At 37.8% G+C, this 16261-nt stretch overlaps 1 protein-coding gene across 3 annotated transcripts in view; it reads left to right on the top strand.

Annotated features, from left to right (window-relative positions):
- The window catches only part of LOC106877836 (uncharacterized), a 205274-nt gene that overhangs the window by 69739 nt on the left and 119274 nt on the right, over positions 1-16261 (top strand). For all 3 annotated transcript variants that reach the window (XM_014926867.3, XM_014926868.3, XM_089349771.1), the window contains one exon: positions 11049-11247. In XM_014926867.3, coding sequence (XP_014782353.1) covers positions 11049-11247 — 199 coding nt within the window. The remainder of the gene's footprint in view (positions 1-11048; positions 11248-16261) is intronic.

The following is a 16261-nucleotide window of genomic DNA, read 5'->3' as shown; positions in this document are numbered from 1 at the left end:
AGCATGCCAGGCAAAATGCTTAGCAGTATTTCCTCTGCCACTACGTTCTGAGTTCAAATTCTGCCAAGGTCGACTTCTGTCTTTCATCCTTTCAGGGTCGATTAAATAAGTACCAGTTACGCACTGGGGTTGATATAATCGACTTAATCTGTTTGTCTGTCCTTGTTTGTCCCCTCTGTGTTTAACCCCTTGTGGGTAGTAAAGAAATAAGAAACGGTGTCTGGTGTATGAAAGAAACAATTCAGTATAAATTGATGAATATGTTTGGTTAGTGTCCTGAAGATTGTAATATTCTCCCATTCTGCAGTGAAAAACTCCTCTCAAAATACTTGGTGTTTCTTCTCACAACACACCATACTTCACTTTATGCTTTTTACATCAGATTTAAAACTGGTTAATGGCACATAAGTCATAATTGTGAGCCATTGATTAATTTTCTTCTCGAAATGTTAGGAGTGGCTGTGTGGTAAGTAGCTTGCTTACCAACCACATGGTTCTGGGTTCAGTCCCACTCCGTGGCATCTTGGGCAAGTGTCTTCTACTATAGCCTCGGGCCGACCAAAGCCTTATGAGTGGATTTGGTAGACGGAAACTGAAAGAAGCCCGTCGTATATATGTATATATATATATGTGTGTGTATGTTTGTGTGTCTGTGTTTGTCCCCCCAACATCGCTTGACAACTGATGCTGGTGTGTTTACGTCCCCGTAACTTAGCAGTTTGGCAAAAGAGACCGATAGAATAAGTACTAGGCTTCCAAAGAATAAGTCCTGGGGTCGATCTGCTCGACTAAAGGCGGTGCTCCAGCATGGCCGCAGTCAAAATGACTGAAACAAGTAAAAGAGTAATGTTCCAGGCTTATTATAATGAGTTTGTAACAATAAATCTACTGTAGTGTCAAGATATTATTTTATTTTCAAAAATACCTGTGAAATTCATGAACTTGATCCTTTTTGGAATCATTACTATACCTGAGTTGGTACACAAAATTTTTGATTTTGATTCAGTTTTCATCAACAAGCAGTCCAGTTTATATCTTTCATTAAACTGAGGCTGTTCTGTTTCAGCCATTTGTTATCTTTGGCTCAATCACTATACATACATGAAGCTTAGAAAGGAGATTTGAACAGTCATTAATTCTATAAAATTTCTAAAATGAGATTAGGTTGTGTGTTATATGAAGAAAGAGGTGAATTCTGATATTTTAGGCTTGGCACTTCTTACTTGCACACTTTCAGTAATATTTCTATAGATGTTTCATTGTGGTTTGTGTTAGTATAGTATCAGTAATCTAACATAACACTGGATTTCAAAAGGTTCATTGTTTTTCAGGAGATGTTTAGCATCCATTTAATCACTGTTTTAGTATTTATTTTCCTCTTGCATATCTTAATCATGATTTTATATATATATATATATATATATATATATATATATATATGATCAATTTAACTCTCACTTTTTCATGCTTGCATGGGTTGGACAGAGTTTATTATTGAGGCAGGTCTTCTACGACTAAATGCTCTTCCTACCACCAACTCTTAACTGTCTCCAACTGACATAATATTTCTCCTTGGTGAGACATGTTTTCACAGAATATTGAAAACAAATGACATTTGTTTACAACATTACTTGATGTCAAGACAAGGAGCCCCCCCCACACACACACACACACAATGAGCTTCTTCCAGGTTCCACCTACCACTCACAGGGCTTTGGTTGGCTTAGGGCTGTAGTAAAAGACATTTGCTCAAAGTACTACACAATAGGATTGAACCCAAAAACCATGTGGCTGGAAAACAAACTTCACAACCACACCTGTACCAAAATACATACATGCATATATATATATATAGTATGCTCCGTTGGATGTGTAATGTCAATGTGAATACCCGTCAGAGTGTAAGTATCTTGAGAGAAAAGCTGAACATTAGAAGCATCAGTTGTGGTGTGCAAGAGAGACGATTGCGCTGGTATGGACATGTGGTGAGAATGGATGAGGATAGCTGCGTGAAAAAGTGCCACACCCTAACAGTTGAGGGAACCCGTGGAAGAGGTAGGCCCAGGAAGACCTGGGCTGAGGTGGTGAGGCAAGACCTTCGTACATTGGGCCTCACCGAGGCGATGACTACTGACCGAGACCTTTGGAAATGTGCTGTGTGTGAGAAGACCCGGCAAGCCAAGTAAGATCGTTGCCAGTGCCCCTGGACTGGTTCTTGTGCGGATGGCACATGAGATGCACCATTTTGAGCGTGGCCGTTGCCAGTACCGCCTGACTGGCTCCCGTAGGATTTTCGAGCGAGATCGTTGCCAGTGCCCCTGGACTGGCTTGTGCGGGTGGCACATAAAAGACACCGTTTCGAGCGTGGCCGTTTTCGTGCGGGTGACACGTAAAAGCACCCACTACACTCTCTGAGTGGTTGGCATTAGGAAGGGCATCCAGCTGTAGAAACTCTGCCAAATTAGACTGGAGCCTGGTGTTGCCATCCGGTTTCACCAGTCCTCAGTCAAATCGTCCAACCCATGCTAGCATGGAAAGCGGACGTTAAACGATGATGATGATGATGATGATATATATATATATATATATATATATATATCTTTGTCTGTTTATTGATATGGTAGCAGACCTGTTTTTCCCTGGTTGTGTCAGAGGAAGAAAAGAATTATCCAAGAATTTTACTGAGATTTTAAAACCTGTAGCAGTGGGATTGGAGAAGAAACTGTAACTCATATAGAAAGCAGTACAGCTTTTCTCAGATCAAAAACCTAACCTTAATATTTACCAGTATAGACTCTGCTAAAGGCACCCAGGGTCCAGGTAGTGGTATGAAACCAAACAACAGATGGTGACCATAAAATATATTCATTGTTGCAGATTGTCTCAATAAGTCTTATTTCCCCAAACTCTGTTAATTCCTGCTCAAAAGATAGTCAATGCTCGTTCGTTTTTCTTTTTTAATTAGTTGTGAGAGAAGATTAAGTACTTTGTACAATGAGTCAAACACAAACACATGCTAGTTAAATTAAGCAGATTTATATGGATTATTATGTAGATAATATAACCAGATAAAATCTTAACTATTATTTACCTTTTGATGTTATTTTAAACCATTTAAACTCAGGTGATTGTTTGCCTTTTATTTACTTTTTTTTTTGTTAGCTTTCTCATTCTGTTTTTTTTTTTTAGTTTTATTGTTTTTGTATTCATTGGTATTAAATTTTAGATAATGGACAAAATATAAATAAATGAATAAAACAATGGTTAATACACTGTGAAACTTCTAATTTAATATTTTTCACCTGCAAATCATGTTAAAAAACACAAACAGATTGCGTAATTTAAAAAGAGAAGAATCACAGTCAATTCTTCACCTGCTCCTATGGTTTATGCTTCATGAAGTCATGACTAGAATTAAAATTTTTATATTTTATATTAGTATTAGTCAGTATATATCATTGTTATTAAAGTGGTAAGATGGCTTAGTTGTTAGAGTATCAGAAAAAAATACCTTATATGTTCCAGTTCATTTCAGATCCTTCCAGGATCAATTTTGCCGTTCATCCTATTGGAGTTGATAAAATAAAACACCAGTCAAATACTAGGGTTGATGGTATCTACTAACCTTCTACCCTCAAAATTTCTGGCCTTATACCGAAAATAGAAACTTTTTTTTTTACCTTGTTTAGAATCTCCATTGATAGGTGCATGTGTGTTTATGTAGTAAAGCAGTTTGAATTTGAAGCCACGTGGTTTCAAATTCAGTCCAACTGTGTGACATCTTGGTTGAATGTCTTCACCTATAACCCTGAGCTGACCAAAGCCTAGTAAGTGGATTTGGTAAACAGAAACCAAAAGAACCCCAGTGTGTGTATACTTACATGTGCATATACACATACATATATTTGTGTGTGTGTGTGTGTGTATGTATGTATATTTGTGTGTTTGTATGTGCAGCACTATTTGTGTGGCAATTTTTCTACAGCTGGATGCCCTTCTTGCTACCAATCCGCACCTGTTTTAAAAAATTATGCATGTGTATTTTGATGCATATATATATATATATATATATATATATATATATATATATAAATGGAATTAAACGCAAGTGTTATTCAAATCTTTATACTTCCGACATGTTTCGAAGAAAACATTGGTATTATTCCAGAAGGAATAAAATGATGTAAAACAATGCAAATTTCTCATCAGGAAATAAAAGAAACAAAATGCATCAATGAGACATTTTAACTGAATATGATTACTGCATATACGATGAAGGGAATTATTTTAAAAAGAAACCATTAATAGATATAACGTCAAAGGCAATTTATAGAAAGAGGAGGAGGTGGAAGAAAAAAAATTAGTAGAAAACTAAAAGTGGAGAAATATAGTGTGATAGGTGAATAGAAATAAAGATTTAAAGCATGGAAATAGATATATTTAGTGGAAGTGAAATGTAAGAAGATAGTTAAAAGTCGAATTTTATAGACTGGTAGAAATCACTTACAGGAACTAAAATTATGTTTTTGCCAATGTTTGCGACAATAAACACGTTCTTGAAACATGTTTACCAGAGGATTCTCTGAGAACAGGATGAAATACAGTTCATCATTACAGAGTGAACAAAAAGATTTACTTTTATCATAAGGAAAGGATATAGATAGAATATTCCGTTCCAAATCAAATTGTTTATTATGTTTATAAGTAGGCTATTACATCCTTGGTACTTATGTGAATTTTTGCTACCCTGCTAACTATTTTTCCATGTTTGTAGACATTGAAAAAAATGCACATACATTTGTGTGTATATATATATATATATATATCATCATCATCATCGTTTAACGTCCGCTTTCCATGCTAGCATGGGTTGGACGATTCGACTGAGGACTGGTGAAACCGGATGGCAACACCAGGCTCCAATCTAATTTATTTGTGGATGTGTATGTTTGTATCTCCTTGTCTTGGTATCCTATAATATTTGTGAGTGTCATTGTTGTACAAGCAGTATCATTTCATTTATTTCATTTCCAATATGTGTAAACATGTCTGGCCATGGGGAAATATTACCTTGCTTGGAAACAAGTGTAGTTTATGGTTTGGCGAAAATCTGCCTATGTAAACGATGCCCAACACATGCAAGCATGGAAAAGTGAATGTTAATACAATGATGAGGATAATGAATTCTGGTTAAGCAATTACTTTGCTAATATAATGATAAGGCTGATGTCAGAGTATGTAAAGCACTACACATTTATTTATACAAGCATTACTGGCATTATAGAAGAACTGTGTTCATGATCATCTTGTTGTAACAAGAAATTCCCTAATGCAACACACAGCTTCCCATTGACTTCTCTGGAAAAATAGGTTTTACATTACATAACTCAATGTTATGACAAGATCTTCTGCAATGCTTCCATAATATGAGAGATGACTCTATATATATATATATATATATATATATATATATATATATCCCTCTAAACCATAGGAAATTTATATAAGTGTATCTGTATGCATGTTTGAGACAGAGAGAGACGAAAACTGTTAGATTCATCAAAGGTGTATGCAGCAAGCCATAATTTTTTTTCCTTCTTCGAATCCTTGAATCCAAAATAGTTATAATAAAAACAGACATTTTCACACACATGTATATATTCTTCTACTTGTTTCAGTCATTTGACTGTGGCCATGCTGGAGCACTGCCTTAAAGGGTTTTAGTTGAAGAAATCGACCCTAGGTCTTATTCTTTGTAAACCTAGTACTTATTGTATCAGTCAGTTTTGCTGAACCGCTAAGTTATGGAGAGGGACATAAACACACCATCAGTTGTCAAATGATGGTGGGAGGACAGACGCACACACATATATAGGGCAGGCTTCTTTCAGTTTCCGTCTACCAAATCCACTCAAGGCTTTGGTCAGCCTGAGGCTATAGAGGGAGACACTTGTCCATGGTGCCATGCAGTGGAACTGAACCCGGAACCATGTGGTTGGGAAGCAAGCTAGCTTCTTACCACAGCCATGCCCACACCTCCAGTTTAATCATTTAATAATACTTTGTAATAATGGTGATAATTTTATGGTAGCAAAACTTCAATGTAAGTAGGGTTGTGTGTCGCAGTCCATGTCCCTGTGCAGAGTCCACAGGGTGGATGGTATGAGCTTAGTCAGCCCTCAATAAAAAATTTCATCACATAAATAATTTTACAAATATTCTGTTATCTTTTAAAGAAATTGCAATATCTTAAATTTTGTAAAGAGACTATTTCAATAGAAAATGTAAAAACAAATAAAAAGAAGGTATAGTGAGGTTTAGACAAAGTATTGTGGGCCTCGGATTGCAGCCAAGTTCAAAACTACTGCACTGAATACAAATCTTAAATGTTATGGTTTCTAATAGATCTTTAGTTTGCTGCATTGATGAGATTGTTGTTATTGCTGGGAGAGCAGGCCCATGGTCAGAGGTATTTTGGCTGTGACCATTGTCTGGAACTACAATGTGACCTTCCTTTTTCTATGACTGTAGCATGGGATTTGAAGGAATTAGGTTATTTCTAGAAAATGAAATGACCATGCATAGGCTCTGTCAGATGGGGTGAACAGTGGAAGTAGTGTGGGAACATTCATTGGCATTTGACATTCAATTAAATGACAGTAGTCTCCAGTGAAGAAAAAGACAGCCTAAGGGTTGTGCCTATTTCAAGCTTAAGAGCAGGTCAAGGGTTATGCCCCCTCCCCTGCACACATTTAGGGGTGAGGCTTTAATCATTTGCTTTGCCTAACGAAATTGCTTGAAATTGCAAGTTGTAATCTGGTACCCTTTAGATATCAATATCTCTGAAATCACCTCTGGTTCTATTATACAAAATGTGTACACTGTAAATTGTTTCTCTTTAAACTATAACCTGCCATTATAATTTTATAAAAGAATTGTTTGAAGTTAGCTTCCAATCACCAGCTTAACCCTTTAGCATTCAGCTTACTTTTCCACATGTAATACTTATTTTTCGCTTTGAATTGAACTTACATTATTTCATAGCTTCAAGATTTTGATGATGTGATCACTTATTTTTATCAAAAAACATTAAAGGGTAGGTGTGAGAAACCATATCTGGCCGGCTTGAATGTAAAATAGGTAGAACATTTTGACCGGATATAGCCAGTTTAAATAGATGGAAAAGATAGTTACTTTACTCTCTTCAAATTTGATTAAAATTCATTGGTAGTTTATTTTATAAAAAGGATGACTACAAAAGTATTAAAGTGAACCAGATTTGTAATCTCCGTTGAAACACCTTCACCTACTCTTCAGAAATACGGAAATGTTATGGTTTCTTGTGCCCCTCATTTATTTCCACCTGGTTGTTATTCTTAAGTCATTTCCCAAATTTCATACACAGTTTGTTTTTATAAATGCCTGTTAGATGTATGCTTGTTGTCATTTTATCACAGTTGTACTCTTGCTAATCTATTTAGTTGTTGTGTTTTGTCTTTGTTCTTTTTTTTTTTTCTTTTTCTTTTTTTTTGTTATTGTGACCCACTCATGCCAACATGGAAGGCAGACATTAAATAATGATTTTAGTTTTCGCTGTTTACTACATAAATGTGTCACTTATAATTTTGTTATCTTGTGTAAGTTGTATTATACTGATAGTTAGTCTGCATAGAATGTGAGATATTCTTTGTATTGTTAGTTCTGATTATGAAACTGATATGGCATCTATTACTCTACAGGAAGTGTTGTAGGAGCTGGTGTTCTTATTCTTACTTTTATATTATTATCATTAATATTATTGTGGATTGGTATGTGAGGATGCATGGCTTAGTGGTTAGGGTGTTACACTCACGATTGTGAGATCATGACTTCAATTCCTTGACTGGGTTCTTGAGCAAAACTCTTCCTCTCATGTTGCTCTGTGATCACTTCAATACCTGATGTGTGGTACCCTGTGCACCTGTTCAGGCAACATTGATTTGATGGAGGGAGTGAACTAATGTACAGCACATACATTTGATCACTATAAATAAATCATTTGTGCAGGTCGTTTAGCTAAAGCTGAACACTTATGCATCATCTTAGACAGGAGAGTTCATCAAAGTGAATTGGTAAGGGTGGTGGCTTAGCAGAACCCTTAGAAGATCAGACAATTTCTTCTGGCTCTTATATTCAACTCAAATCCTGCTGAGGTCAACTTTACCTTTTTTATCCTTCTGGGATCAGAAAAATAAAGTAATATCTAAATACTGGGGTCATTTTAATCATCTTACCCTTCTACTCAAAATTACTGTTCCTGAGCCTAAATTAGAAGTAATTATATTATTATTTATTATATTATTCAAAGAGTGCCAGATTGCAGCATGAGTAAAAAAAACAGATAAAATTCCTTGTAGTATTTAGTTGTACCCAAAGTTCAAATCCTGCCATTGTCAGTTTTGCCATTTATCCCACCTAGGTTTGATATTATAAAGTACAAGTCAATGTAACCAGCTATCACCCCACCCACAAATGTGAGGCCTTGTGCCTGTATTAGAAACATTTACAAAGGTTGTAGGTTGGCAGAGTTATTTGAAAATCAGACAAAATATCTTGCAGTATTTGTTTTAGATCTTCATGTTCTGAGTTCAAATCTCATTGGGACTGATAAATATAGTATGTCGATTACTTGGATCTGTAACTAATTCCTCTCGAAATTCTGGCCTTATACCTAAAGCAGAAAGAATTATTATCAATACTATTAAGGGGAGAAAGAGAGCCTGCCGTATGTCGACCCAATAGAGGGACCAGCTATCCGAGTTGATAGTACCAGGGTAGATAAAGCAATTAAGAGTATGAAGACCGGGAAAGCCCCCGGCCCATCAGGAATCACTGCAGAGATGCTCAAAATATCTGGCAGTGTTGGCTATAGCCTAGACACCCGTATTACGAACCAGGTGATACACGAGGGAGTCATACCCAATGACTGGTGTAGCAGCATCATAGTCAACTGCTACAAAGGTAAAGGTGACGCTTTAGATACAAATAATTACAGAGGCATCAAGCTGTTAGATCAGGTTATGAAAGTTACAGAGAGGGTCATAGCCCAACTAATTAGGGAGCGAATCAATTTAGATGAGATGCAGTTTGGGTTCGTGCCAGGTAAAAGCACTACTGATGCCTTATTTCTAGTGAGACAGTTGCAGGAGAAATACCTAGCTAAGGATAAACCTCTGTACCTGGCTTTCGTTGACATGGAGAAAGCCTTTGACAGGGTCCCCCGATCCCTTATCTGGTGGTCAATGAGGAAACTTGGGATAGAAGAATGGTTAGTGAGAGCTGTGCGAGCCATGTACAGAGATGCTGCCAGTAAGGTGAGGGTTGGAAATGAGTACAGCAATGAATTCCGGGTAGAGGTAGGGGTTCACCAAGGTTCCGTCCTCAGCCCCCTCTTATTTATCATAGTCCTCCAGGCAATCACAGAGGAGTTCAAGACAGGTTGCCCCTGGGAGCTCCTCTATGCTGATGACCTTGCCCTAATTGCGGAGTCACTATCAGAACTAGAGAAGTTTCAGGTGTGGAAGCAAGGTCTTGAACTGAAGGGCCTTAGAGTCAACCTAGCTAAAACCAAAATCCTAATAAGTAGGAAGGTAGATAAAACACAAACCCCTTCAGGTAGATGGCCCTGCTCAGTATGTAGAAAAGGAGTAGGTAGTAACTCTATAAGATGTACCAGGTGCAAGCTATGGACACATAAGAGGTGCAGCAACATCAAAGGCAGGTTAACTAGCAAGTTAGTTTTTGTTTGTGGCAGATGTTCAGGTGCAATAAAGACTGTAAACAAACAGGAAACAACTTCTATCTCATTCCAGGGTGAAAAACTAGAGGTAGTCGATAGCTTCCGCTATCTGGGCGACCAAGTTAGTAGTGGGGGTGGGTGCGCTGAAAGTGTAGCTGCTAGAATAAGAATAGCCTGGGCAAAGTTTAGAGAGCTCTCACCCCTGCTGGCGACAAAGGGACTCTCACTCAGAGTAAAAGGCAGACTGTATGACGCATGCGTACGAACAGCCATGCTACATGGCAGTGAAACATGGGCTGTAACTGCTGAGGACATACGTAAGCTCGCAAGGAATGAAGCCAGTATGCTCCGTTGGATGTGTAATGTCAATGTGAATACCCGTCAGAGTGTAAGTATCTTGAGAGAAAAGCTGAACATTAGAAGCATCAGTTGTGGCGTGCAAGAGAGACGATTGCGCTGGTATGGACATGTGGTGAGAATGGATGAGGATAGCTGCGTGAAAAAGTGCCACACCCTAACAGTTGAGGGGAACCCGTGGAAGAGGTAGGCCCAGGAAGACCTGGGCTGAGGTGGTGAGGCAAGACCTTCGTACATTGGGCCTCACCGAGGCGATGACTACTGACCGAGACCTTTGGAAATGTGCTGTGCGTGAGAAGACCCGGCAAGCCAAGTAAGATCGTTGCCAGTGCCCCTGGACTGGTTCTTGTGCGGGTGGCACATGAGATGCACCATTTTGAGCGTGGCCGTTGCCAGTACCGCCTGACTGGCTCCCGTAGGATTTTCGAGCGAGATCGTTGCCAGTGCCCCTGGACTGGCTTGTGCGGGTGGCACATAAAAGACACCATTTCGAGCGTGGCCGTTTTCGTGCGGGTGACACGTAAAAGCACCCACTACACTCTCTGAGTGGTTGGCGTCAGGAAGGGCATCCAGCTGTAGAAACTCTGCCAAATTAGACTGGAGCCTGGTGTTGCCATCCGGTTTCACCAGTCCTCAGTCAAATCGTCCAACCCATGCTAGCATGGAAAGCGGACGTTAAACGATGATGATGATGATGATGATGATAATGGTGATACAGAAATGCTAAATTAAATGCCTTGATGTTTTCATTACTTTCACTTTACCATCTAAGAATCCCGTTGAAATTGACTTTGACTCTCATTCTTTTGAAAATGATGTAACTAATTATTCTGCTCCCATAAAATTGTAGTCTTGTAGCAAAGTTAGAAATATTTATCATCATCTAATTTTATCATTTCGATTTTATCAACAGACCTACCATGAAGAGCTGTTACAAAGATCCCCTCGCCACAAGTTATTAAATGACTATGCTCGCCAGTTACTCAAGCGATATCCTGCTTTAAAAGGAGATGTTTATGTACGACTACAGCTATTAAATGCTCAGTGGCAGAAAATTGAGCAAGCAATCTCACCATCAAAGGGTGTACAAGATTGGAAGACAATGCTTAATGGTGAGTCCCTTTTTGCTTTAATAAATCTTTTTCAGCCTTAAAGTGTTCCAGGTGTGGCATATGTATTTTCTCATTATTCAGCTTATCATAAAGTAAAAAGTTTTAGGGTTTTGTTAAAGTAAGTTTTTAGAGGTTGATAGTTATATTTACTGACAGTATTTTGCATATATTTACAATTCAAAATGGCCACCCTTTGCTTTCAGTATAGCTCTTCACCTTTTCTCAACTGAAGTGCATGACTTCTTCTTCACCTCTTTGTTCAAATTGGACCATAACATCTTAAAAGCTTCTTTCAACTGTGGCTCACTTAAGTATGTGATGCATTAAATGTGGGCTATATCACAAAATCCATAAATAACATCAAGGCTTCATGCAGGCCAAACGGACTTGTTGAAAAGTGTGCCAGATCTGAAAGAAGCTCTTAAGACAGCATGGCTCAATTTGAACAAAGAGGCTAGTAAAGAAGTTTTGCACTTCAGTTGAGAAACAGTTAAGACCTATGATGAAAGCAAAGGGTGGCCATTTTGAATTGTAAATATATGTAAAATACTGTCAATAACTATAATAATCAACCTGTAAACTTTCATTCCCCGAAACCTAAAGCTTTATATTTTATGATAAAATAAATAATGGGTAAATATATATGCCATATCTAGTAAGCCAAGTATTAATTTTTTATTACCTCATCATCTTCAATTTACCATGGCAAATGTCTAAATGAGATATTGAAATTAATCTGAGCAAAGATCTTTCATCACATGTTTTTTTTTTTTAAATGCATTGTTTGCCAGCCTTTATGCTCCATTGTTTCTTATCGCCTGGATCAGATGTTTCCTGTTGAACCACTCCAACCTGCATCCTAAGGGCTAGGTTTCCTTTTCTGAGCAAGAAAATACTTCAAACCTCATCAGATGCTAAATCTGTACATAATTTTAAGTGCAGCCCATATTGGAGTACTGGGATGGTATTCTTGCCACATATTCAAATTTCAAAGACTGCATTCAAATGAAGGTTCTTTTATTCATTCATGTTACTTTTTTTTTCTTTTTTCTTTTTTTTTTGTGAGTATAGGTTGGACAGATACTTATTACTGAGTTATTATTTATTGTACAGGTGGATGCCCTATATGTCACTAAACTTTGTTTTACAAGAAAGGATATTTTATTCCCCAGTATCTTTGAAAAGGCAGGGCTATAGCACAATTTTTGTTGACAAGGAATACTCCTGTATCAGTATAAAGACAGTTCGTTTCATGAGATGATACAAAATGTGAACATTTTCATAGACCTGCATACACACACTTACATACACATTTGTCTGTCTGTCTAAATACACACGCACTTCTATAGTGTCCCTCTATAAATTCTACTTAGAAGATATTGGTCAGTCTGTGGCTATAGCAAAAGATGCTCATGGTGTGATACACTGAGTTAGAACTTGAAACCTCATAGTTACAAACTGAGCTCTGTATCTACATAGCCATGCCTGTGCGCCATCTTACTAGCAAAAATTCACTCACCATCAAACTATGACCATAAGTTCACAGATGTGCTGGTTTTTCTGTCTATCATTATTGAAAAAAATCTCTAAACTAGGTAGTTGCAAATGTCCACTTCATGAAGTCTTATTTATCTTGTCTCCTATCATCAGCAGTTCCCAACCGTTTTTTTCTTTTTTGAACTACAGAACCATTTCATGCAGAGCAATTTTTCTATGGACCAAGGAATCATGTGCCAAACAAAATGTATTAAATTGCATAAAATATATTTTAATTCTTACATAGATAATACAAAAGTACCCTGCAGACTGGGATAACCAGTAAAATAGAAAGAATAACTTAAAAGAATTTATTCCTTCCGTGTAGTCTAGTACCAAATTACCAAATGATTCATGGCCCAGTACTAGTCTGCAGCCTGGTTGTTGGTGACCATGGCTGTTATCATTCATGCTGTGTCATTCATTTTAGATCTTATGTTTAAACACATTACACAAGCCTTCCTTGACAGAGCTGCAGTCCTTTACAATTTCCTCCCTGCAGATTTTTCTCTCCATTCCTACAGATGTTAACTTAATAGATGAAAGTCACCACATTGATTTCATAAGTCTCAGTGGGCCTGCAAGAGGTCAAAAGGTCATGCCTCTCATCTGACTAACTTATAAAGTAAAATATGAAGTTGAGGTTTTACTGTTGAAAAACATTCCTCCCCATCTCTCTCCCAGGAAAGAAAAGGCTTTGGCTTCTAGCAGTAATTTTGGTACTACTTATGGAATATATGTCAGTTATAAATTCCCTGTACTCTCTTTCCACTGCCTCAAAATACGTTATCAGCAAGCTTAAATTTTCCATTCATTACTATTTATAGCTCACGTATACTTCAATTGAGAAGTAAACTTATTTTCCAGGATACAACACAACACAGTAATAGGATATGAGACAACAAACTTTTGGTTGGCTTTATTTATTTATTTTATATAACAGATGGGTGAAATAGTGTGTTGTTGGTTATAGGTTTAGGCTAATGACTGGCTTACTGCATTACTCCATGATGAGAATAACAAAATAATATCACTGATGTTGTGTTTTTCATTCAAGATTTTGAACTTATGGATTATTGATCTTTATAGGTGCAGGAGTGGCTGTGTGGTAAGCAGCTTGCTTACCAACCACATGGTTCTGGGTTCATTCCCACTGCATGACACCTTGGGCAAGTGTCTTCTACTATAGCTTCGGGCCGACCAAAGTCTTGTGAGTGGATTTGCTAGACGGAAACTGAAAGAAGCCCATCGTATATATGTATGTGTGTGTCTGTGTTTGTGCCCCCAGCATCGTTTGACAACTGATGGTGGTGTGTTTACATCCCCGTAACTTAGCGGTTCAGCAAAAGAAACCAATAGAATAAGTACTAGGCTTCCAAAGAATAAGTCCTGGGGTCAATTTGCTTGACTAAAAGGCAGTGCTCCAGCATGGCCACAGTCAAATGACTGAAACAAGTAAAAGAGAGAAAGAGAAAGAGTATATTGGTGAGAGAAATAGTAAATTCTTGGTAAATGGGATTTATGCCCCCATAATGAGTTTCTTGAAATTACTTCACTATTCTTATTACTCATTAAAAACTTCACATTTGTTACATCTGTCTTACTCTGAATTTGAGTTCAAATCCAGACAGCATCAACTTTGTCTTTCATTCCTCTGGCTTTCATAAAGTACCAGCCAGGTACTGATGTCAGTGTAACCAACTAATTTCCTCCCCTCAAAAATTGCTAGCCTTGTGCCTAAAGGGGGAACCATTATTATTATTATTACACTCTCTGAGTGGTTGGCGTTAGGAAGGGCATCCAGCTGTAGAAACACTGCCAGATCAGATTGGAGCCTGGTGCAGCCTCCTGGCTTCTCAGACCCTAGTCGAACCGTCCAACCCATGCTAGCATGGAAAGCGGATGTTAAACGATGACGATGATGATGATGATGATGATTATGATTATTATCATCATCATGAAGGCAGTGAGCTGACAGAATCATTAACATGGCAGACAAAATTATTTAGCAGCTTTTCATCTGTCTTTACATTTTGAGTTCAAATTCCACCAAGGTTGACTTTGCCTTTCATCATTTTGGGGTTGATGAAATAAGCACTGGTCAGGTATTGGGGTTGATGTCCTCAATCAGCTCCCTCCACCAAAATTTCATGCTTTGTGCCTATATCTTTTGTCTTTTACTTGTCTGTCATTAGACTGCAGCCATGTTGGGACACAATTGAATTTTTAGTCGGAGAAACTGACCCTTGTGCCTACTTTTTTTCTTAAACCTGGTGCTTATTCTGTCAGTTTTTTTTTGCCAAACTGCTAGGTTACAGGGGCGTAAACACCAGCATTGGTTGTCAAACAGTGGTGGGACACACACGCACACACACACACACACACACACAAATACACAACAGGCTTCTTTCAGTTTCTGTCTATCAAATCCACTCACAAGGCTTTGGTTGGCCCGAGGCTCTATAGTAGAAGACACTTGCCCGAAGTGCCACACAGTGGAACTGAAACATGGAACCATGTGGCTGGAAAGCAAACTTCTTACCACACACAGCTACATCTGCACCTATAGTAAAAAAGATTATCATTATCATGCTTCTCTAGGAATTAGTACAAATTGTAAGGCATTCCATTTGATGTCCCGTTTCATAATTCAATTCACATTAGAGCTATTATAAGTATGTGGGTTGGTTAACTGGGTGCTGGAAATTTGTTCAAGTTGCATGTGGTTTCCTACGTAAAGCCAACCACAATATTCACTTTTAATGGATCGTACTTATTTCCATATTGATGTCACAAAAGTTACTTGTCAACAGCTGTTATGCTGAATACCAGTAGCTTAGTGTGTGAGAATGTATATTTGTCAGAGAGGAGAAAATGTAAGCCGTGCTTGGGGAAGTGGTCTTTTAGCGCATGTGTTCAAAGTGGCATGGCTGTCAGTTGACCAAGATGACATTTATGAGTTTCACTAAAATACAGGCCAAGATTAGGTGATATGCTGTGGCCATTGTTTGTTACTAGGTTGATGCAGTTTCTAATGCTAAGTGTAACAGCTGTGCCATTAAGACTGCCTGCTGGTAGGTTGTAAGATTAAATTTAATGCAAATATTTTGTTGTTTATAAGCAGAGCACTTTATTCTGCATTGTTTCAGTTCACAGAGCTATCTGTAATAGGTATCAACTAGAAATGGTATATGTGAGTGAGATTTATTGCTTTTCCAGGAGACGCCTTCTCTTAAAAGTTCTAGGATAGTCATTTACAATTTTACATATCAGTGATGCATAATCTGGTTTATACCAGGGTTTCCAGCCTGGGTGCCTGCACCCTCTAGTGATGTGAAATGGCCTTTCGGGAGTGTGATAAAGAGAGTTAGATATGTTCTAAGCACACAAAGAACTTCATTAATTCTACATATGTAGATTTAACCCTTTTTGATTATGACCAAAAATTGACCAAAATTATAACCAAAAATTGTCTCCA

Source organism: Octopus bimaculoides, chromosome 3 (assembly GCF_046866305.1).
Source record: "Octopus bimaculoides isolate indiv1 chromosome 3, ASM4686630v1, whole genome shotgun sequence".
Taxonomy (NCBI): Eukaryota; Metazoa; Mollusca; class Cephalopoda; order Octopoda; family Octopodidae; genus Octopus; species Octopus bimaculoides.
This window is presented reverse-complemented; position numbering and strand designations above follow the sequence as displayed.